Genomic DNA, 20085 nt, shown 5'->3' with positions numbered 1-20085 from the left:
GGCCAGGCTGGAGGGGGCTCTGAGCAACCGGATCTAGTTGTAGATGTCCCTGCCCATTGCAGGGGGATGGACTAGGTGACCTTGAAAGGTCCCTTCCATCCCAACGCATTCTATGATTCTATTCCATGATTCTATGAAACAGAGGAACAAAACCCAGGCAAAACAAGTGACGCAACCGCTCACCACCCGCCGACCGACGCCCAGCCCAGCCCCGAGCAGCGATCACTGCCCCCTGGCCAACTCCCCGCAGTTTCTATCCTGAGCATGACGTCATATGGGATGGAATAGCCCTTGGGCCAGTCTGGCTCGGCTCTCCTGGCTGTGCCCCCTCCCAGCTTCTCATGCACCTGGCAGAGCGTGGGGAGCTGAAAAGTCCTTGACTGGTGGAAGCACTACTTAGCAACCACTAAACCAGCAGTGTGTTACCAACATTATTCTCATCCTAAATCCAAAAGACAGCACTGTACCAGCTACTCGGAAGAAAATTAACTCCATCGCAGCTGAAACTAGGACAACCCCCCACCCATCCTCATCCACTCCACCGCCATCCCAGCAGCCTCACCGTCACGTCCTCATCACTGTCGGTTGGATGCCAGCACAGATGGCAGCGAGCAGCTGGGGCTTTGTGGGGCTAAAGCTTCTCTCCTCCTCCCCTCCGGGTGTTGTGGCCTAGCGGGGCAGCTGGGGCTTTGTGGCAAGCACACCCTGGGTCCGGGGGTGCTGTCCTGCAGGCAGCGGCAGAGGCCAGGAATGACCCTGTCTGCTCAGCACACTCAGGGTGGTCTCCACGGGAACAGACACCAGAGGACGGGGCGCTTTCTTCCAGCTTTATTTCAAAACAATTCATTCCACTTTGGCCATTTCCAGAAGAGAATTTAATCTCTCCGAGGCTCAGCAGAGCCAGCAGCACAGCCACCGCAGGCTCCATCTTGATGTTGGCATGTCTGTTGTCAAGACAAAGACGGTGTCAGCTGCCAGGAGGCTGACCAAGGGATCGGGGTCTTTCCCCAAGGGCAGGAGGGCTGCAAAAGAAGGAAGCAGAGCAGACATGAGCCGCCACTGCCTGCAGAGACCCCCAGGAGTCCCCTGCGGACCATGCCAGCCCCACCCTCTCTATCTCCCTGGCCAGGAGGAGCAGGTGACACAAAGAGACCAGCTGGAAGCTGCTGCTCAGGAATGCCCCACGTGCCCCTGACATCTTCCTCTGCCCCTGAAGCCTTTTCCTGGAGCAGGGCCAGGCATGGCAGCGCCCTGCCCTGGCTCTGGCCCCTGCCCCACCAGCCCCGGCCAGCACAGCACTGCCCCTGCTCACCGTTGCAGATAGCCCGCAGCTCCTCCCTGCTCAGGTTCCTCTGGTGCCCCGCAGCAAGCCCTAGGCACAGAGCTCCTGTCACACCTCTGCTCCCCAGCACGCTCCCAGCCACACGGCCCCTGGCCCTTCCACCGCGGCTGCACACCCTCCTCGCCCTCAGCAGGGCTGACCCCAGGGAAGGACAGCACGTGAGGGCGCTGGCACTGAGCAAGGCGCCCAGCGAGCCCACCTGCGCGGTGGGCCGTGCACGCGGCAGCTGGGGCTCTGGCAGCCACTGGGCTGCCCCTTGTTGCCAGTGCAGCGGCAGGGACTGGGGCCAGGCTGCCAGAAGAGGGTCCCCGGGGGCTGTGTGTGGCTCACCGATGAACCTGACGGCTGCCTCTCGCAAGGTGGCCCGAGTGTCCTTCAGGTACGGCAGGCTCTGACGCAGATATTCTTTCACCCTGCTCCTGTCCTGCTGTAGCTGGGGAGAGCACAAGGGCACGGGGCTGGTACAGACCCTCCCCAGACAGCCGCACCAGTGCCTCCTACCAGCACCCCCCTTCCCTCCCGGCGATTCCCCGTCTCCCAGCCAGGAGCCCTGTGGGGCCGAGGTTGAGAGAGAGCCGCAGGCACAGGGGGCCTGGGGGTGCTGAGACCCCTCTGTGCCACTGCCAGGGCCCACACGGGCCGGGGTCTTGCTTAGCAGCCTGGGGGCAGGGAGGGGAGAGGGGCCTGCAGAAGAGCCCTTGGGGGCTCCGTGCTTGAGGGCAGGGAAGGAGGCTGCAGCTCCAGGCTGTGGGCTCTGGGCTGGAGCAGGGCAGGCGAGGCACAGCTGCACAGCCCTCCCCATGGCACGTGGGGCAGCCCTCGTCCAGCCCGGCCCTGGGCCTTGGCGGTTGTCCTCACCAAGCACTCTCCAATCTGGCGTGTCTGGTAGGTCTCGGCCAGGTCACTGAGCTTCCTCCAGCCCAGGAACTCTGCAGAGGCGAGGAGGGTGTCCCTAGAGGCCTGCAGAGAAGCAGAGGTCGGGAGACGGCAGCACAGCCCAGGGGACGAGCCTTGGCATCCTCCTCCTCTTGGCCAGGCTCCGAGCCCTTCCCAGCCCCTTAGGGGAAGAGGCAGCGGGGGACAGAGTCTGAACTGGGTTCAGTGCCCAGGGCAGGGACACGGGGCAGCCACCACCTCAGGTGTCTCACGCTGCCGGCCAGCAGAACAGAGAAGCTCAAGAACTGCTGAGCTGCTCTCAGGGATGGGGCAGACTGAAGGGAAAGGAGGTGTAGGCCTGCGGCTGTAGGCAGAGAGGTCCACAGTCCCAGAGACACCGAGGCAGGACAGAGCCAGCAGCATCTCGCATGGGCATCCCCCAGCAGGACGCTGGGGTCCCCAGCCCCTTCACGCCCAGGCTCTGGGTGGGCAGAGCTTTGATCCCGGGATGCAGGGCCAGTCCACCGCCGGCTGCATCTCCCTTCCCACCGCTCTCCCTGCCCCAGGCTGGGGAACAAGCTGGCTCTGCACCCCTTGCAAGTGCTGCACCCCTCCGCACAGACCAAGTTCTCTGGCCCAGTGCAGGGGCACCTGGGTGAGCAGGGCAGCAGGCAGCAGCGGGGAAGGAGGAAGGCAGCGGTGGGACCAGCGCAGGGAAGGAGGGGAGCAGTGGGACCCTGAGGTGACACTCATTCCCAGACCCTGAGGTCCAGCAGCCCTTGCCCCTTATGCCCAGGCCACCCCCATGGTGTCAGCACGCCCTTCCCCGCGACACTGGTCGCTGCTCACTGCACCTTGGCCACGCTGCTGATTTGGTCGTTCATATGCAACAAGAGCGGGAGCAGGACCCTCTGCACGTTCTTCTTCATCTTTTCCTTCTCACTCCCCACCACACTCTTCATCGTGTCTTTGAAGAGGCTGATGGAGAGCTCCTGCACCTGGCTGGCCTCCTGGTAGGGAGGAGGACAGGGGCACTTGAGCACCAGCCGCTCCCTGCCCAGAGGGAGCCAAGGGCGTTGGCATGGCTGATGTGAGGGGAGATGCTCTGGGGTCAGCTCCTGAACACAGGAGCCGTGGGCCAGACCTGCAGCCCCGGCTGAATGGCCCCAGAGCCCTGCCAGGCCACGCAAGAGGAGCAAGGAGGGGAGCAGCCCTGCCTGAGTGCTGCCCGCAGCGCTGGGCTGAAGGGCAGCTGTCCTTGCAGAGTGCCCATCAGTGGCGTCAGGCTCCCACGGCAGCCTTACCTCATCAAAGAGGGGCAGGAGCTTCTCCGCCAGCTGCAGAGCAATGAGGCTGGCCTCCTCCCTCTTCATGTGACCCATCATGTTCCTGAGGAATACCAGGGCCTTCGTCTTGACGTCAGTGTCGGCATCCTGCAGGGTCTCCACGATGTCTGGCAGCAGGACCAGGATTTTTCGTGCCTGCATGAAACACACAGTTTCCTTATTGTGAAGCGGTAAGAGACCACCCTGGCAAAAGTGCACCGGTCGCTGAGCACCAGCCTCCCAGGACCTGGCACAGGAGTCCCTGCAGCAGCCTCCTGGCAGGCAGTGGCCACTGATGGGGATGCGGGGAGAGCACCAGGAAGGGAAGGGAGTGCAGGAGAGCAGGGTCCCCTGCTCTGCCACCTCCTTTTGCGACAGGCCTGAAGGGGCAGGTGGACTGGTAACCCTCTGCGCCTGGAGGGCTCCCCAGGCACCCACCAGCCCCCTCCCCAGCAGGGAGGGAGACTGGAGCCGTCACCCCACATTCTGACTCCCAGCCGAGGCCAAGCCACCGCGTTACCCACTGCCCCAGGCCTCGGCTGCCAACATGGCTCCGCTTGACTGCACCCTGCTCACCGTCTCCGCTGTCTTTGAGAGCGTGATGAGGCCGCTGAGCACCGGCGAGAGCATCGGCAGGCTTGGATGCCTCAGGTACCTCTGGGCTTTGTAGAGGGCAGCAAACTCCTCTGTTTCAATGTCACCGCAGACCAGCAGCTAAAACGAAGACAGCAGTGAGAGAGCAGCAGAGCCCGCAGGGCTCCCTCCACCGCGCTGCCACAAAGGAGGCACGAGACGTGGGCGGTGGCGAGTGTCTCCTCTCCCCAGGCTTGAAGCCCCCTCAGCCTGTGCAGGCCGTGCCTCTGCCCCAGGCCCAGCAACTGGCCTGACTCTGCCTTCTGCCCCTTTCTCTGCCCCTGCCCCAGGTTTCCAGGCTGCAGAGCAGGGCAGGGGCATGCGGGCAGGGGGGAAGCAGAGCGCTGCCCGGGCAGGGGCAGGCTTCGTGGTTTTTTCACCCGGACCAAACCGGCACGGGGCGGCCCCAAGTGTCTGGCATGGGGTCTGGCTGGTGCTGGGCAGGTCCCTGCTGACCCTAGGTGGCTGTGTCCCTGTGTCCTGGAGGAGGTGGCCATTTGGAGGCAGCCAGAAGGGGAGGGGGCCGTGCCCGTTTCCCTGGGGAGGCAGGCACAGCTCTGAAGTTGAGCATGGTCACTCACAGCCAAGGGACAGATGCAGGCGTCCTCTGCGGCACAGCTGAACACCTTGCGCAGCCGCTGGTCCTGGAGCACGCCGAGCAGCTCCGTCAAGACACTCCGCAAAGCCCGAGGCACGGAGATGATCACCTCCCACATGGCCAGGGCAGCGCTGCAGACCCAGAGCGCTCGGTCAGCAGGGCTGCCTCGGCCACCGCACCCTGCCCGCGCCAGCCTCTCCGGACCCAGGCTGTGCTGCAGCCCTGGCCCTGCGCACCCCCTCGCTTGGGGTGCCCGGGGGCCCTGCCCACGCAGGCAGGAGGGGGCTGAGGTGGTGCTCCCCATGGGGCAGGGAGGAGCGTGGGGGCAGGGCTCTGGCTTGGCCAGCTTTGGCTGCTGCGGGCCTGGCTGTTCCACCGGGGCTGGGAAGCGCGGTGGGATGGAGGGCCCGGCTCCTCGAGGATGTCCTGCGGTTTTCTGTGGGTCTGGCAGCCAGAGAGTCTCTGGGCCCCTCTCCGCACAGGGAACAAGCTCTCAAGGCTGTCGGGGCCACTACCTGTCAGATGTTGGAGAGATCTTCAGCAGGCTCCTGACCGCTTCCCTGGGGCACCACTCGGTCAGCAGGAGGAGGAATGAGTCCAGGCTGTGCCGGGCTGGCTCCGTGCGGACGCACTCCACGTTTTTGTGGATGTACCTCATGATCTTTGGCACCTGGAGGGGACAGAGGTGAGGATGGTGTGCAGCCACTGGAGTGCAGCCATTTCCCAAGCTGCCACTGAAACTGCTGCCCTTCCTGTCCCTCTCTGCTGCCTTGAAATGGCTTCAGGTGCCCGAGAGAGCTGAGTTAGGCAGGGAGGGAAGAACAAGGCCTGACAGGGTTCAGGGGCAGGGCAATCCAGCCACAGGGCACTTACATCCCTCAGCCAGGAGGCAGGGTCTCTCCTGGCCATGGCCAGGACAGTGCTGCCCATCTCCCTGTCAGCTATGTCGTCTGCTGTCAAGGCTTCAATGGCCCCAAGGAGAACGTCTGTCATCTCAGCAGGCTCGAGGTGTTCTCCAAACAGCTATGGGAGGAAGGAAGGGAGGGAAGCCATGTCACGCCAAGTACCCTGATGGGGCTGTTTGCCTGAGCAGCACCAACAGCTCTGGCAAGAGATGCCCGGCAGTGCTGTCAGCAGTGCCCACAGGAAAGCTGGAAGCAGGGCTTGCAGTCTCTGCAGGGCAGAGGAGAGAGCAGCGGGTGAGGGAGGAGGCTTGGGGGCACGGGCACTGTGTGTTGGCCCTGCAGAGAACCAGGGCTCGCTGGTGGCCAGGAGGGCTGGAGCTGCTGCTGGGACACTGGAGTGCCCCCCTCGGATAGGCCCTGCTCGGGGACAGCAGGAAGCCTCTCAGCAGGGACACTGAGGCCATGCCAAGCCCACTGATTCTGGGTCCCTTTGCTCACACAAGCCTCCTGCCGATGCCACGGACAAGAGTCCTAGCAAGGGGGGAGCTTATTACCGTGGTCAGGTCACTGCTGTTGTGGGAAGAAAGCAGCCGGGCGCTCTCAGAATCCCTCTCTGGTCGGAGCTCCGGATGCTCTGCATTATCCTCTGGCAGTGTCTCGCCTGCATGGAGGGGAAACACAAAAGAGGCAGTAGGACACAGCATCTTTGCCAACAAGCTTGCCAAATGGTGAAAAGAGCTTTAAGCTCAGCACGGCTGAGGAGGGAGGCTGTGCCGGAGCCGGCTCCCAGCCCCAAGCAGCCCTGCCATTCAGGCACCGCCGTGGCCCCTGCCCACAGGACCCCTGCTGCCGGTGTGCCGAGGAAACAGGATGCCGGCGTCCAGCCGGTCGCACTCGCTGGCCCCGACCCTGCCAGTCCCGGGGCCCTTCGCTCACCGGTCTGCAGCGGCTGCAGCATGGACACCTCGTAGGGCTCTGGCCGAGAGCTGCTCTCCTGGGGAGCCCCCACCTCCTCCCAGGCCACCCTGGGGCGGCTGGGGGTCTCTCCGCCATCCTGCAAAGTGGAGGAAAGTCGGGGGAGAAGGGGGCAGCTTAAGGGAACCCCAGCGCCACGGGGCTGCTGGGGCACAGGGAAAGATGTGGGCTGCGCTCGGGGTCTCCTCGCCAGCTCCACGCTCCTGCCCTGTCCTGTCGCTGTCTTCTCCAACACTGCAGGGCTGCGGCCACGCTGGCTATAGACGGTGCCGTGGGGTGTCACAGAGCGGGGTCACAAAGGGCCCCACTGTGACCCGCCGCCTGGGCTGGGAGGGGCAGGGCGTCCACTGCGAGGGGTAGGGAGCCAGCTCGCCATTGGCCCCTGGCTCCTCTCAGGGTGCCCCCAGGCCCCCATCTGCCCTTATGTCCCCTCAGGACCTTCCTGTACCCTCCGGCTCGTCCCAGAACCCTGCGTTCACACGCCCAGGCGTGGCCCCAGGACCTCCCTGGGAGACCCCTGCTTCTCCCGCTCCGTGTAGCGCTCTCTTCACATCTCTACACTTTCTGGCATCTCACAGTTACGTCCTTTCCCCCACTCTGAAAATCTCTCTCAGCACCAGGAAGCAAAGGATGTTTACGCCTGCTTCTCTCCTCCAGTCCCTCTTTGGGGATACAGCTGTCGATGGGACTCTTACAGGGTGTATCGCTTACCAGATGCTGTTCAGAATAGGAACCCCGAAAGAAAGATTCTCTGTCTTTTCTACACTGCCTTCACATCTCTAATCAACGCCCTCACCTACAGCCTAAGAGACAGAGAACTTGAGGAGTCGTTCAGAAAAGTCTTCTCTAAACACATGGATCCCACGGGGTTCGAAACCAAGCCCGGCTGATTTGAACATCTTCTGAGCTGCTCCTTATTTGTGCCGTTAGAGATTTCTTGAGATTTCTAAGGTGCGCAGTGGAGAGGAGAGACATTTTTGGATGGGGTCTGCCGTCTCATTGCTTACAGAATCTCTCAGTCACTTTTGTCTTCGTCAGCCTTGGCTCCAAGTGCAACTCACCGCTTTAGAAAGTGAGAAACTGCTGGAGATGGCAGACCGTGAAAGGAGAAAAGTAGTTGGCCTGGGGTGAAACTGGTGGGACCGTAACGGAAAAACCCACGAGACCAAAGATGGGCAAGTAGAGCGTCAGGATAAAAGCGATTTGCATCGCTTCTCTTTCTTGGGTTTTATTTGTCTCTCTCTTTGTTATTTTCCTTTTCAGTACAATATTATTATTTTTATTTTTACCATTACTATTACTACTATTATTATTGTTACTGCTATTGCTATTGTCATTTTATTTCAGTTATTAAACTGTTTTCATCTCAACCCACGAGTTTTCTCACTTTTACCCTTCCGATTCTCTCCCCCCATCCTGCTGGGGGGAGTCAGCGAGTGGCTGTGTGGAGCTCAGTTACCGGCTGGAGTTAAACCATGACGCTCCTTTCTCCAGCCCCTCTTCCATACCATTAACATCAGGCTCACCTCCCACACGATCCAATACATCCTCATGAACCACCACTCCCCTTCCCATCCTTTGACATAACACACAGCTAGCATTCCCTCAGTCTATGGACCACCCCTGTAAAATGTCCATCAAATGTCCACCAGATGCCCACAGAGCGTCCATTGGCTTCACTGGGTCCGTGACTCCGGGCTCCATCTGTGACGGTGGTCACTCAGGACAGGAGAGGTGCTGCGCTGCGTGGGGCTCTTGGGCACCAAAGCCAGCGCAGGGCGGAACCACGAGGTTCCCCTTGTTCTCAGGGTTCAAAGCGTCCTTTTTAGCATCTAGCCCATCCCGTCCGTGCCCAAAGCCTCCTTTTTCGGGCTGAAATCCTCGTGTTTAGGGTCCAAACGTCTCTTTTAGGACCCACGGCCTTTCCTCAGGGCCCCGGTTTCACCCTGAGGGCCTCAACCCCAGGGGCGGAGCGAGTCGCCTGGCAACGCCTGCCCAGAAGGGGGCGGTGACCCGGGACAGCCAATGGCCTTTGAGGAGCCGGGGGCAAGGCACGTGATTGCTCTGTGAGCAGGCAGCCAATCAGAGGAAAGCTCCCTGCAGGGAAGGGCGGGCACTGGGGTGGGTAAGGGGGAGGGACCCCACAGGCAGCCAATAAGAGCGAGCATCACCGCAGGGGAGGGTGGGCCTGCAACCAGGGCAGAGTGACAGCCCAGCTAGCCAATCCCAGGTCACATCTCAGGTGCAGGGCAGGCACTGCAGCACCGCAGCCTGACCACCTGGGGGCCAATCCCAGGCAGCATCACCCCAGGGGAGGAGACTGACAGCCCTCCCGACCTAGGCCAGTGCCGACTGTTGGGAGAAGGCGGCGGGCTCTGCCTGTGGGCAGGCCGAGCTTCAACATGGCGCCCGTGGGGCCTGCCCCGAGGCCGAGCAGCCCCCGGACCAGGTGCGGGGCCCCTCTTCCCCCTCCCACCTCTCTCCCCTCTCTCCTCCACCCCTGACCGCCCTCCCGTTCTAGAGCGCCCCGTCTCCATGGGAGCCACCGGCTGACAGAGAGTCAGTGTCCCGGGGCCATGCAGGGGGTCCCAGGGCCGATGCTCTCCCCGCCTCTCTCTCCACAGCTACTGCACATCATCTCCTTCCTGACGCTGCCTGACGTGCTGAGACTGGGCCAGACCTGCCGCTACTTCCACGAGGTGTGCGACGGCGAGGCCACCTGGCACCACCTCTGCACCCCTCTCTGCCCCGCCGCCATGAGCGCCCGGCCCTGCAAGAGGGCCACCATCCTCAGCCGTGAGTCCCTGCCATTGCTGGGGGCGGCGGCGGGGAGCACTTTGTCTCCCATCGTCATGTTTAGAGTCCAAAGCTTTGATTCTCGGGTTGAAAACCTGCCTTTTAGGTCCCAAAGCCTCGTTTTTAGGGTACAAACCCTCATTGATAAGCTCCAAGCCGCCATTTTAAGGTTCAGAGACTCATTTGAAGGGCCCAGAGTGTCATTTTCAAGGCCCGCAGGCCGATTTAGAAGGACCCAAGCCTCAGTTTTCGAGGCCAAAGCCTTATTTATAGGGTCCACAGGCTCATTTTTAACTTCCAAAGCCTCCTTTGTAGGGACCAAAGCCTCATGTTTAGGATTGAGTCTGCATTTTGGAGGGCCCAAAGCCTCATTTTGAGCCTCCAAAGACCCATTTGGAGTGTGAACAGCCTCAGCGTTTGGTACCAAAGCATCATTTTAGGGCACAAACCCTAATTTCAGGGTTCAAAGCCTCAATTTCATTTTCAAAGCCCTGCTTTTAAAGCCCAAACCCTCCCTTTGTAGGTCCAAACTCTCATTTATAGGTCCAAACCCCTCTTTCACAGCTCAAAGCCTCCACTGGAGTGCCCAAAGCCCTGTTTGAGGGACGGAAGCTTCCTTTTGTGGGGCCATAGAGGAGCCAAGAGGTTCCCCTCCTTTGCAGGGTCAAAAGCCTCATTTGTAGCACCTCGCCTGTCCTTTTTAGTGCCCAGAGCCTCATGGTTAGGGCTGAAATCCTCACTTCTAGCGTCCCAGCCTGTCTTTTTTGTCTTGATGTAGTTGCTAAGCCACTCTCCATGATATCTGAAAAGTCAGGGCAGTCAGGTGAAGTCCCTGGGGACTGGCAAAAGGGAAGTATTGCAGCCATTTTTGAAAAGGGTAAAAAGGAGGACCCTGGGAACTGCCGACCTGTCAGCCTCCCCTCTGTGCCTGGGAAGATCATGGAACAGATCCTCCTAGAAGCTACGCTAAGGCCCATGGAGGACAGGGAGGTGATTTGGGACAGCCAGCACGCCTTCACCAAGGGCAAGTCCTGCCCGACCAACCTAGTGGCCTTCTGTGATGGATTAACTACGTCAGCGGACGAGGGAAGAGCTACGGATGTCACCTCTCTGGACTTCTGTAAGGCCTTTGGCACGGTCCCCCACAATCTCCTCCTCTCTAAATTGGAAGGATATGGATTCGATGGGTGGACTGTTTGGTGGCTAAGGAATTGGCTGGATGGTCGCATCCAGAGGGTAGTGGTCAATGGCTCGATGTCCAGATGCAGACCAGTGACGAGTGGTGTCCCTCAGGGGTCCGCTCTGGGGCCAGCGCTGTTCAATATCTTCATCAAGGACATAGACAGCGGGATCGAGTGCACCCTCAGCAAGTGTGCAGGTGACACCAAGCTGAGTGGTGCGGTCGACACGCCTGAGGGACGGGATGGCATCCAGAGGGTTCTGGACAGGCTGGAGAGGTGGGCCTGTGTGAACCTCATGAGGTTCAAGAAGGAGAAGTGCAAGGTCCTGCACTTGGGTCTGAGTAATCCCCGGTATCAGTACAGGCTGGGGGATGAAGGGACTGTGTGAAGCCCCGCTGAGAAGGACTTGGGGGTACTTGTGAGAGGCTGGACTGTCTTAATCTGACTCTTGGGATCATCACAAACCTTCCCCGAGCCCAAAATCGCACCGGGACAGTACCGATGGACGAAAAGCTGGACATGAGCCGGCAATGTGCTCTCGCAGCCCAGGCGGCCCGCCGTATCCTGGGCTGCATCCAAAGAAGCGTGGCCAGCAGGTCGAGGGAGGGGATTCTGCCCCTCTACTCTGCTCTGGTGAGACCCCACCTGGAGCACTGCCTCCAGCTCTGGGGTCCTCGGTACAAGAAGGACATAGACCTGTTGGAGAGGGTCCAGAGAAGGGCCACAAAAACGAGCAAAGGGATGGAGCCCCTCTCTTCTGAGGGAAGGCGGCAAGAGCCGGGGTTGTTCAGGCTGGAGAAGAGAAGGCTGCGGGGTGACCTTATTGCAGCCTTTCAGTACTTAAAGGGGGCTTACGAGAAAGATGGGCACAGACTTTTTAGCGGGGCCAGTAGCGATAAGACAAGGGGTGATGGCTTTAAACTACAAGAGGGTAGATTCAGACTGGATATAAGGAAGAGATTTTTTACAATGAGGGTAGTGAAACACTGGAACAGGTTGCCCAGAGAGGTGGTGGATGCCCCATCCTTGGAAACGTTCAAGGCCAGGCTGGAGGGGGCTCTGAGCAACCGGATCTAGTTGTAGATGTCCCTGCCCATTGCAGGGGGATGGACTAGGTGACCTTGAAAGGTCCCTTCCATCCCAACGCATTCTATGATTCTATTCCATGATTCTATGAAACAGAGGAACAAAACCCAGGCAAAACAAGTGACGCAACCGCTCACCACCCGCCGACCGACGCCCAGCCCAGCCCCGAGCAGCGATCACTGCCCCCTGGCCAACTCCCCGCAGTTTCTATCCTGAGCATGACGTCATATGGGATGGAATAGCCCTTGGGCCAGTCTGGCTCGGCTCTCCTGGCTGTGCCCCCTCCCAGCTTCTCATGCACCTGGCAGAGCGTGGGGAGCTGAAAAGTCCTTGACTGGTGGAAGCACTACTTAGCAACCACTAAACCAGCAGTGTGTTACCAACATTATTCTCATCCTAAATCCAAAAGACAGCACTGTACCAGCTACTCGGAAGAAAATTAACTCCATCGCAGCTGAAACTAGGACAACCCCCCACCCATCCTCATCCACTCCACCGCCATCCCAGCAGCCTCACCGTCACGTCCTCATCACTGTCGGTTGGATGCCAGCACAGATGGCAGCGAGCAGCTGGGGCTTTGTGGGGCTAAAGCTTCTCTCCTCCTCCCCTCCGGGTGTTGTGGCCTAGCGGGGCAGCTGGGGCTTTGTGGCAAGCACACCCTGGGTCCGGGGGTGCTGTCCTGCAGGCAGCGGCAGAGGCCAGGAATGACCCTGTCTGCTCAGCACACTCAGGGTGGTCTCCACGGGAACAGACACCAGGGGACGGGGCGCTTTCTTCCAGCTTTATTTCAAAACAATTCATTCCACTTTGGCCATTTCCAGAAGAGAATTTAATCTCTCCGAGGCTCAGCAGAGCCAGCAGCACAGCCACCGCAGGCTCCATCTTGATGTTGGCATGTCTGTTGTCAAGACAAAGACGGTGTCAGCTGCCAGGAGGCTGACCAAGGGATCGGGGTCTTTCCCCAAGGGCAGGAGGGCTGCAAAAGAAGGAAGCAGAGCAGACATGAGCCGCCACTGCCTGCAGAGACCCCCAGGAGTCCCCTGCGGACCATGCCAGCCCCACCCTCTCTATCTCCCTGGCCAGGAGGAGCAGGTGACACAAAGAGACCAGCTGGAAGCTGCTGCTCAGGAATGCCCCACGTGCCCCTGACATCTTCCTCTGCCCCTGAAGCCTTTTCCTGGAGCAGGGCCAGGCATGGCAGCGCCCTGCCCTGGCTCTGGCCCCTGCCCCACCAGCCCCGGCCAGCACAGCACTGCCCCTGCTCACCGTTGCAGATAGCCCGCAGCTCCTCCCTGCTCAGGTTCCTCTGGTGCCCCGCAGCAAGCCCTAGGCACAGAGCTCCTGTCACACCTCTGCTCCCCAGCACGCTCCCAGCCACACGGCCCCTGGCCCTTCCACCGCGGCTGCACACCCTCCTCGCCCTCAGCAGGGCTGACCCCAGGGAAGGACAGCACGTGAGGGCGCTGGCACTGAGCAAGGCGCCCAGCGAGCCCACCTGCGCGGTGGGCCGTGCACGCGGCAGCTGGGGCTCTGGCAGCCACTGGGCTGCCCCTTGTTGCCAGTGCAGCGGCAGGGACTGGGGCCAGGCTGCCAGAAGAGGGTCCCCGGGGGCTGTGTGTGGCTCACCGATGAACCTGACGGCTGCCTCTCGCAAGGTGGCCCGAGTGTCCTTCAGGTACGGCAGGCTCTGACGCAGATATTCTTTCACCCTGCTCCTGTCCTGCTGTAGCTGGGGAGAGCACAAGGGCACGGGGCTGGTACAGACCCTCCCCAGACAGCCGCACCAGTGCCTCCTACCAGCACCCCCTTCCCTCCCGGCGATTCCCCGTCTCCCAGCCAGGAGCCCTGTGGGGCCGAGGTTGAGAGAGAGCCGCAGGCACAGGGGGCCTGGGGGTGCTGAGACCCCTCTGTGCCACTGCCAGGGCCCACACGGGCCGGGGTCTTGCTTAGCAGCCTGGGGGCAGGGAGGGGAGAGGGGCCTGCAGAAGAGCCCTTGGGGGCTCCGTGCTTGAGGGCAGGGAAGGAGGCTGCAGCTCCAGGCTGTGGGCTCTGGGCTGGAGCAGGGCAGGCGAGGCACAGCTGCACAGCCCTCCCCATGGCACGTGGGGCAGCCCTCGTCCAGCCCGGCCCTGGGCCTTGGCGGTTGTCCTCACCAAGCACTCTCCAATCTGGCGTGTCTGGTAGGTCTCGGCCAGGTCACTGAGCTTCCTCCAGCCCAGGAACTCTGCAGAGGCGAGGAGGGTGTCCCTAGAGGCCTGCAGAGAAGCAGAGGTCGGGAGACGGCAGCACAGCCCAGGGGACGAGCCTTGGCATCCTCCTCCTCTTGGCCAGGCTCCGAGCCCTTCCCAGCCCCTTAGGGGAAGAGGCAGCGGGGGACAGAGTCTGAACTGGGTTCAGTGCCCAGGGCAGGGACACGGGGCAGCCACCACCTCAGGTGTCTCACGCTGCCGGCCAGCAGAACAGAGAAGCTCAAGAACTGCTGAGCTGCTCTCAGGGATGGGGCAGACTGAAGGGAAAGGAGGTGTAGGCCTGCGGCTGTAGGCAGAGAGGTCCACAGTCCCAGAGACACCGAGGCAGGACAGAGCCAGCAGCATCTCGCATGGGCATCCCCCAGCAGGACGCTGGGGTCCCCAGCCCCTTCACGCCCAGGCTCTGGGTGGGCAGAGCTTTGATCCCGGGATGCAGGGCCAGTCCACCGCCGGCTGCATCTCCCTTCCCACCGCTCTCCCTGCCCCAGGCTGGGGAACAAGCTGGCTCTGCACCCCTTGCAAGTGCTGCACCCCTCCGCACAGACCAAGTTCTCTGGCCCAGTGCAGGGGCACCTGGGTGAGCAGGGCAGCAGGCAGCAGCGGGGAAGGAGGAAGGCAGCGGTGGGACCAGCGCAGGGAAGGAGGGGAGCAGTGGGACCCTGAGGTGACACTCATTCCCAGACCCTGAGGTCCAGCAGCCCTTGCCCCTTATGCCCAGGCCACCCCCATGGTGTCAGCACGCCCTTCCCCGCGACACTGGTCGCTGCTCACTGCACCTTGGCCACGCTGCTGATTTGGTCGTTCATATGCAACAAGAGCGGGAGCAGGACCCTCTGCACGTTCTTCTTCATCTTTTCCTTCTCACTCCCCACCACACTCTTCATCGTGTCTTTGAAGAGGCTGATGGAGAGCTCCTGCACCTGGCTGGCCTCCTGGTAGGGAGGAGGACAGGGGCACTTGAGCACCAGCCGCTCCCTGCCCAGAGGGAGCCAAGGGCGTTGGCATGGCTGATGTGAGGGGAGATGCTCTGGGGTCAGCTCCTGAACACAGGAGCCGTGGGCCAGACCTGCAGCCCCGGCTGAATGGCCCCAGAGCCCTGCCAGGCCACGCAAGAGGAGCAAGGAGGGGAGCAGCCCTGCCTGAGTGCTGCCCGCAGCGCTGGGCTGAAGGGCAGCTGTCCTTGCAGAGTGCCCATCAGTGGCGTCAGGCTCCCACGGCAGCCTTACCTCATCAAAGAGGGGCAGGAGCTTCTCCGCCAGCTGCAGAGCAATGAGGCTGGCCTCCTCCCTCTTCATGTGACCCATCATGTTCCTGAGGAATACCAGGGCCTTCGTCTTGACGTCAGTGTCGGCATCCTGCAGGGTCTCCACGATGTCTGGCAGCAGGACCAGGATTTTTCGTGCCTGCATGAAACACACAGTTTCCTTATTGTGAAGCGGTAAGAGACCACCCTGGCAAAAGTGCACCGGTCGCTGAGCACCAGCCTCCCAGGACCTGGCACAGGAGTCCCTGCAGCAGCCTCCTGGCAGGCAGTGGCCACTGATGGGGATGCGGGGAGAGCACCAGGAAGGGAAGGGAGTGCAGGAGAGCAGGGTCCCCTGCTCTGCCACCTCCTTTTGCGACAGGCCTGAAGGGGCAGGTGGACTGGTAACCCTCTGCGCCTGGAGGGCTCCCCAGGCACCCACCAGCCCCCTCCCCAGCAGGGAGGGAGACTGGAGCCGTCACCCCACATTCTGACTCCCAGCCGAGGCCAAGCCACCGCGTTACCCACTGCCCCAGGCCTCGGCTGCCAACATGGCTCCGCTTGACTGCACCCTGCTCACCATCTCCGCTGTCTTTGAGAGCGTGATGAGGCCGCTGAGCACTGGCGAGAGCATCGGCAGGCTTGGATGCCTCAGGTACCTCTGGGCTTTGTAGAGGGCAGCAAACTCCTCTGTTTCAATGTCACCGCAGACCAGCAGCTAAAACGAAGACAGCAGTGAGAGAGCAGCAGAGCCCGCAGGGCTCCCTCCACCGCGCTGCCACAAAGGAGGCACGAGACGTGGGCGGTGGCGAGTGTCTCCTCTCCCCAGGCTTGAAGCCCCCTCAGCCTGTGCAGGCCGTGCCTCTGCCCCAGGCCCAGCAACTGGCCTGACTCTGCCTTCTGCCCCTTTCTCTGCCCCTGCCCCAGGTTTCCAGGCTGCAGAGCAGGGCAGGGGCATGCGGGCAGGGGGGAAGCAGAGCGCTGCCCGGGCAGGGGCAGGCTTCGTGGTTTTTTCACCCGGACCAAACCGGCACGGGGCGGCCCCAAGTGTCTGGCATGGGGTCTGGCTGGTGCTGGGCAGGTCCCTGCTGACCCTAGGTGGCTGTGTCCCTGTGTCCTGGAGGAGGTGGCCATTTGGAGGCAGCCAGAAGGGGAGGGGGCCGTGCCCGTTTCCCTGGGGAGGCAGGCACAGCTCTGAAGTTGAGCATGGTCACTCACAGCCAAGGGACAGATGCAGGCGTCCTCTGCGGCACAGCTGAACACCTTGCGCAGCCGCTGGTCCTGGAGCACGCCGAGCAGCTCCGTCAAGACACTCCGCAAAGCCCGAGGCACGGAGATGATCACCTCCCACATGGCCAGGGCAGCGCTGCAGACCCAGAGCGCTCGGTCAGCAGGGCTGCCTCGGCCACCGCACCCTGCCCGCGCCAGCCTCTCCGGACCCAGGCTGTGCTGCAGCCCTGGCCCTGCGCACCCCCTCGCTTGGGGTGCCCGGGGGCCCTGCCCACGCAGGCAGGAGGGGGCTGAGGTGGTGCTCCCCATGGGGCAGGGAGGAGCGTGGGGGCAGGGCTCTGGCTTGGCCAGCTTTGGCTGCTGCGGGCCTGGCTGTTCCACCGGGGCTGGGAAGCGCGGTGGGATGGAGGGCCCGGCTCCTCGAGGATGTCCTGCGGTTTTCTGTGGGTCTGGCAGCCAGAGAGTCTCTGGGCCCCTCTCCGCACAGGGAACAAGCTCTCAAGGCTGTCGGGGCCACTACCTGTCAGATGTTGGAGAGATCTTCAGCAGGCTCCTGACCGCTTCCCTGGGGCACCACTCGGTCAGCAGGAGGAGGAATGAGTCCAGGCTGTGCCGGGCTGGCTCCGTGCGGACGCACTCCACGTTTTTGTGGATGTACCTCATGATCTTTGGCACCTGGAGGGGACAGAGGTGAGGATGGTGTGCAGCCACTGGAGTGCAGCCATTTCCCAAGCTGCCACTGAAACTGCTGCCCTTCCTGTCCCTCTCTGCTGCCTTGAAATGGCTTCAGGTGCCCGAGAGAGCTGAGTTAGGCAGGGAGGGAAGAACAAGGCCTGACAGGGTTCAGGGGCAGGGCAATCCAGCCACAGGGCACTTACATCCCTCAGCCAGGAGGCAGGGTCTCTCCTGGCCATGGCCAGGACAGTGCTGCCCATCTCCCTGTCAGCTATGTCGTCTGCTGTCAAGGCTTCAATGGCCCCAAGGAGAACGTCTGTCATCTCAGCAGGCTCGAGGTGTTCTCCAAACAGCTATGGGAGGAAGGAAGGGAGGGAAGCCATGTCACGCCAAGTACCCTGATGGGGCTGTTTGCCTGAGCAGCACCAACAGCTCTGGCAAGAGATGCCCGGCAGTGCTGCCAGCAGTGCCCACAGGAAAGCTGGAAGCAGGGCTTGCAGTCTCTGCAGGGCAGAGGAGAGAGCAGCGGGTGAGGGAGGAGGCTTGGGGGCATGGGCACTGTGTGTTGGCCCTGCAGAGAACCAGGGCTCGCTGGTGGCCAGGAGGGCTGGAGCTGCTGCTGGGACACTGGAGTGCCCCCCTCGGATAGGCCCTGCTCGGGGACAGCAGGAAGCCTCTCAGCAGGGACACTGAGGCCATGCCAAGCCCACTGATTCTGGGTCCCTTTGCTCACACAAGCCTCCTGCCGATGCCACGGACAAGAGTCCTAGCAAGGGGGAGCTTATTACCGTGGTCAGGTCACTGCTGTTGTGGGAAGAAAGCAGCCGGGCGCTCTCAGAATCCCTCTCTGGTCGGAGCTCCGGATGCTCTGCATTATCCTCTGGCAGTGTCTCGCCTGCATGGAGGGGAAACACAAAAGAGGCAGTAGGACACAGCATCTTTGCCAACAAGCTTGCCAAATGGTGAAAAGAGCTTTAAGCTCAGCACGGCTGAGGAGGGAGGCTGTGCCGGAGCCGGCTCCCAGCCCCAAGCAGCCCTGCCATTCAGGCACCGCCGTGGCCCCTGCCCACAGGACCCCTGCTGCCGGTGTGCCGAGGAAACAGGATGCCGGCGTCCAGCCGGTCGCACTCGCTGGCCCCGACCCTGCCAGTCCCGGGGCCCTTCGCTCACCGGTCTGCAGCGGCTGCAGCATGGACACCTCGTAGGGCTCTGGCCGAGAGCTGCTCTCCTGGGGAGCCCCCACCTCCTCCCAGGCCACCCTGGGGCGGCTGGGGGTCTCTCCGCCATCCTGCAAAGTGGAGGAAAGTCGGGGGAGAAGGGGGCAGCTTAAGGGAACCCCAGCGCCACGGGGCTGCTGGGGCACAGGGAAAGATGTGGGCTGCGCTCGGGGTCTCCTCGCCAGCTCCACGCTCCTGCCCTGTCCTGTCGCTGTCTTCTCCAACACTGCAGGGCTGCGGCCACGCTGGCTATAGACGGTGCCGTGGGGTGTCACAGAGCGGGGTCACAAAGGGCCCCACTGTGACCCGCCGCCTGGGCTGGGAGGGGCAGGGCGTCCACTGCGAGGGGTAGGGAGCCAGCTCGCCATTGGCCCCTGGCTCCTCTCAGGGTGCCCCCAGGCCCCCATCTGCCCTTATGTCCCCTCAGGACCTTCCTGTACCCTCCGGCTCGTCCCAGAACCCTGCGTTCACACGCCCAGGCGTGGCCCCAGGACCTCCCTGGGAGACCCCTGCTTCTCCCGCTCCGTGTAGCGCTCTCTTCACATCTCTACACTTTCTGGCATCTCACAGTTACGTCCTTTCCCCCACTCTGAAAATCTCTCTCAGCACCAGGAAGCAAAGGATGTTTACGCCTGCTTCTCTCCTCCAGTCCCTCTTTGGGGATACAGCTGTCGATGGGACTCTTACAGGGTGTATCGCTTACCAGATGCTGTTCAGAATAGGAACCCCGAAAGAAAGATTCTCTGTCTTTTCTACACTGCCTTCACATCTCTAATCAACGCCCTCACCTACAGCCTAAGAGACAGAGAACTTGAGGAGTCGTTCAGAAAAGTCTTCTCTAAACACATGGATCCCATGGGGTTCGAAACCAAGCCCGGCTGATTTGAACATCTTCTGAGCTGCTCCTTATTTGTGCCGTTAGAGATTTCTTGAGATTTCTAAGGTGCGCAGTGGAGAGGAGAGACATTTTTGGATGGGGTCTGCCGTCTCATTGCTTACAGAATCTCTCAGTCACTTTTGTCTTCGTCAGCCTTGGCTCCAAGTGCAACTCACCGCTTTAGAAAGTGAGAAACTGCTGGAGATGGCAGACCGTGAAAGGAGAAAAGTAGTTGGCCTGGGGTGAAACTGGTGGGACCGTAACGGAAAAACCCACGAGACCAAAGATGGGCAAGTAGAGCGTCAGGATAAAAGCGATTTGCATCGCTTCTCTTTCTTGGGTTTTATTTGTCTCTCTCTTTGTTATTTTCCTTTTCAGTACAATATTATTATTTTTATTTTTACCATTACTATTACTACTATTATTATTGTTACTGCTATTGCTATTGTCATTTTATTTCAGTTATTAAACTGTTTTCATCTCAACCCACGAGTTTTCTCACTTTTACCCTTCCGATTCTCTCCCCCCATCCTGCTGGGGGGAGTCAGCGAGTGGCTGTGTGGAGCTCAGTTACCGGCTGGAGTTAAACCATGACGCTCCTTTCTCCAGCCCCTCTTCCATACCATTAACATCAGGCTCACCTCCCACACGATCCAATACATCCTCATGAACCACCACTCCCCTTCCCATCCTTTGACATAACACACAGCTAGCATTCCCTCAGTCTATGGACCACCCCTGTAAAATGTCCATCAAATGTCCACCAGATGCCCACAGAGCGTCCATTGGCTTCACTGGGTCCGTGACTCCGGGCTCCATCTGTGACGGTGGTCACTCAGGACAGGAGAGGTGCTGCGCTGCGTGGGGCTCTTGGGCA

The 20085-nt window shown here is 61.1% G+C and overlaps 2 protein-coding genes across 2 annotated transcripts; both read right to left on the bottom strand.

Annotated features, from left to right (window-relative positions):
• Nucleotides 1-891: 891 nt before the first annotated feature.
• Nucleotides 892-6383, bottom strand: LOC148053657 (maestro heat-like repeat-containing protein family member 7). Its single transcript, XM_087773121.1, has 11 exons — nucleotides 6234-6383; nucleotides 5648-5797; nucleotides 5290-5444; nucleotides 4758-4905; nucleotides 4120-4257; nucleotides 3523-3699; nucleotides 3073-3228; nucleotides 2201-2302; nucleotides 1673-1775; nucleotides 1313-1372; nucleotides 892-1022 (listed from the first exon to the last, which is right to left on the bottom strand). Exons 1-11 carry the CDS (start codon nucleotides 6381-6383, stop codon nucleotides 892-894), a joined length of 1470 nt encoding a protein of 489 aa, XP_087629247.1.
• Nucleotides 6384-12562: 6179 nt separating this feature from the next.
• On the bottom strand, nucleotides 12563-18052 carry LOC148053656 (maestro heat-like repeat-containing protein family member 7). Its single transcript, XM_087773122.1, has 11 exons — nucleotides 17903-18052; nucleotides 17318-17467; nucleotides 16960-17114; nucleotides 16428-16575; nucleotides 15790-15927; nucleotides 15193-15369; nucleotides 14743-14898; nucleotides 13871-13972; nucleotides 13344-13446; nucleotides 12984-13043; nucleotides 12563-12693 (listed from the first exon to the last, which is right to left on the bottom strand). Exons 1-11 carry the CDS (start codon nucleotides 18050-18052, stop codon nucleotides 12563-12565), a joined length of 1470 nt encoding a protein of 489 aa, XP_087629248.1.
• Between the last annotated feature and the right edge of the window lie 2033 nt (nucleotides 18053-20085).

The sequence above is a fragment of the Nipponia nippon genome, unplaced genomic scaffold (assembly GCF_047370975.1).
Source record: "Nipponia nippon isolate SJK-2023a ecotype South Korea unplaced genomic scaffold, ASM4737097v1 scaffold_38, whole genome shotgun sequence".
NCBI lineage: Eukaryota > Metazoa > Chordata > Aves > Pelecaniformes > Threskiornithidae > Nipponia > Nipponia nippon.
Note: the sequence above shows the minus strand (reverse complement) of the source record. Positions and strands in the feature narration are given on the sequence as shown.

What these genes read in the sequence shown, in the direction of transcription:
- LOC148053657 (XM_087773121.1), bottom strand. Translation starts at nt 6,383, where the DNA reads ATGCTGTGTCCTACTGCCTCTTTTGTGTTTCCCCTCCATGCAGGCGAG. An exon ending in ACAGCAGTGACCTGACCACG is followed by an intron (nt 5,798 to 6,233) that starts GTAATAAGCTCC and finishes TTCCTCCCATAG; the next exon opens with CTGTTTGGAGAACACCTCGA. An exon ending in GCTGCGGGCTATCTGCAACG is followed by an intron (nt 1,023 to 1,312) that starts GTGAGCAGGGGC and finishes CTTCTTTTGCAG; the next exon opens with CCCTCCTGCCCTTGGGGAAA.
- LOC148053656 (XM_087773122.1), bottom strand. Translation starts at nt 18,052, where the DNA reads ATGCTGTGTCCTACTGCCTCTTTTGTGTTTCCCCTCCATGCAGGCGAG. An exon ending in TCTCAAAGACAGCGGAGATG is followed by an intron (nt 15,370 to 15,789) that starts GTGAGCAGGGTG and finishes TGTTTCATGCAG; the next exon opens with GCACGAAAAATCCTGGTCCT. An exon ending in GGCAGCCGTCAGGTTCATCG is followed by an intron (nt 13,044 to 13,343) that starts GTGAGCCACACA and finishes CTCTGTGCCTAG; the next exon opens with GGCTTGCTGCGGGGCACCAG.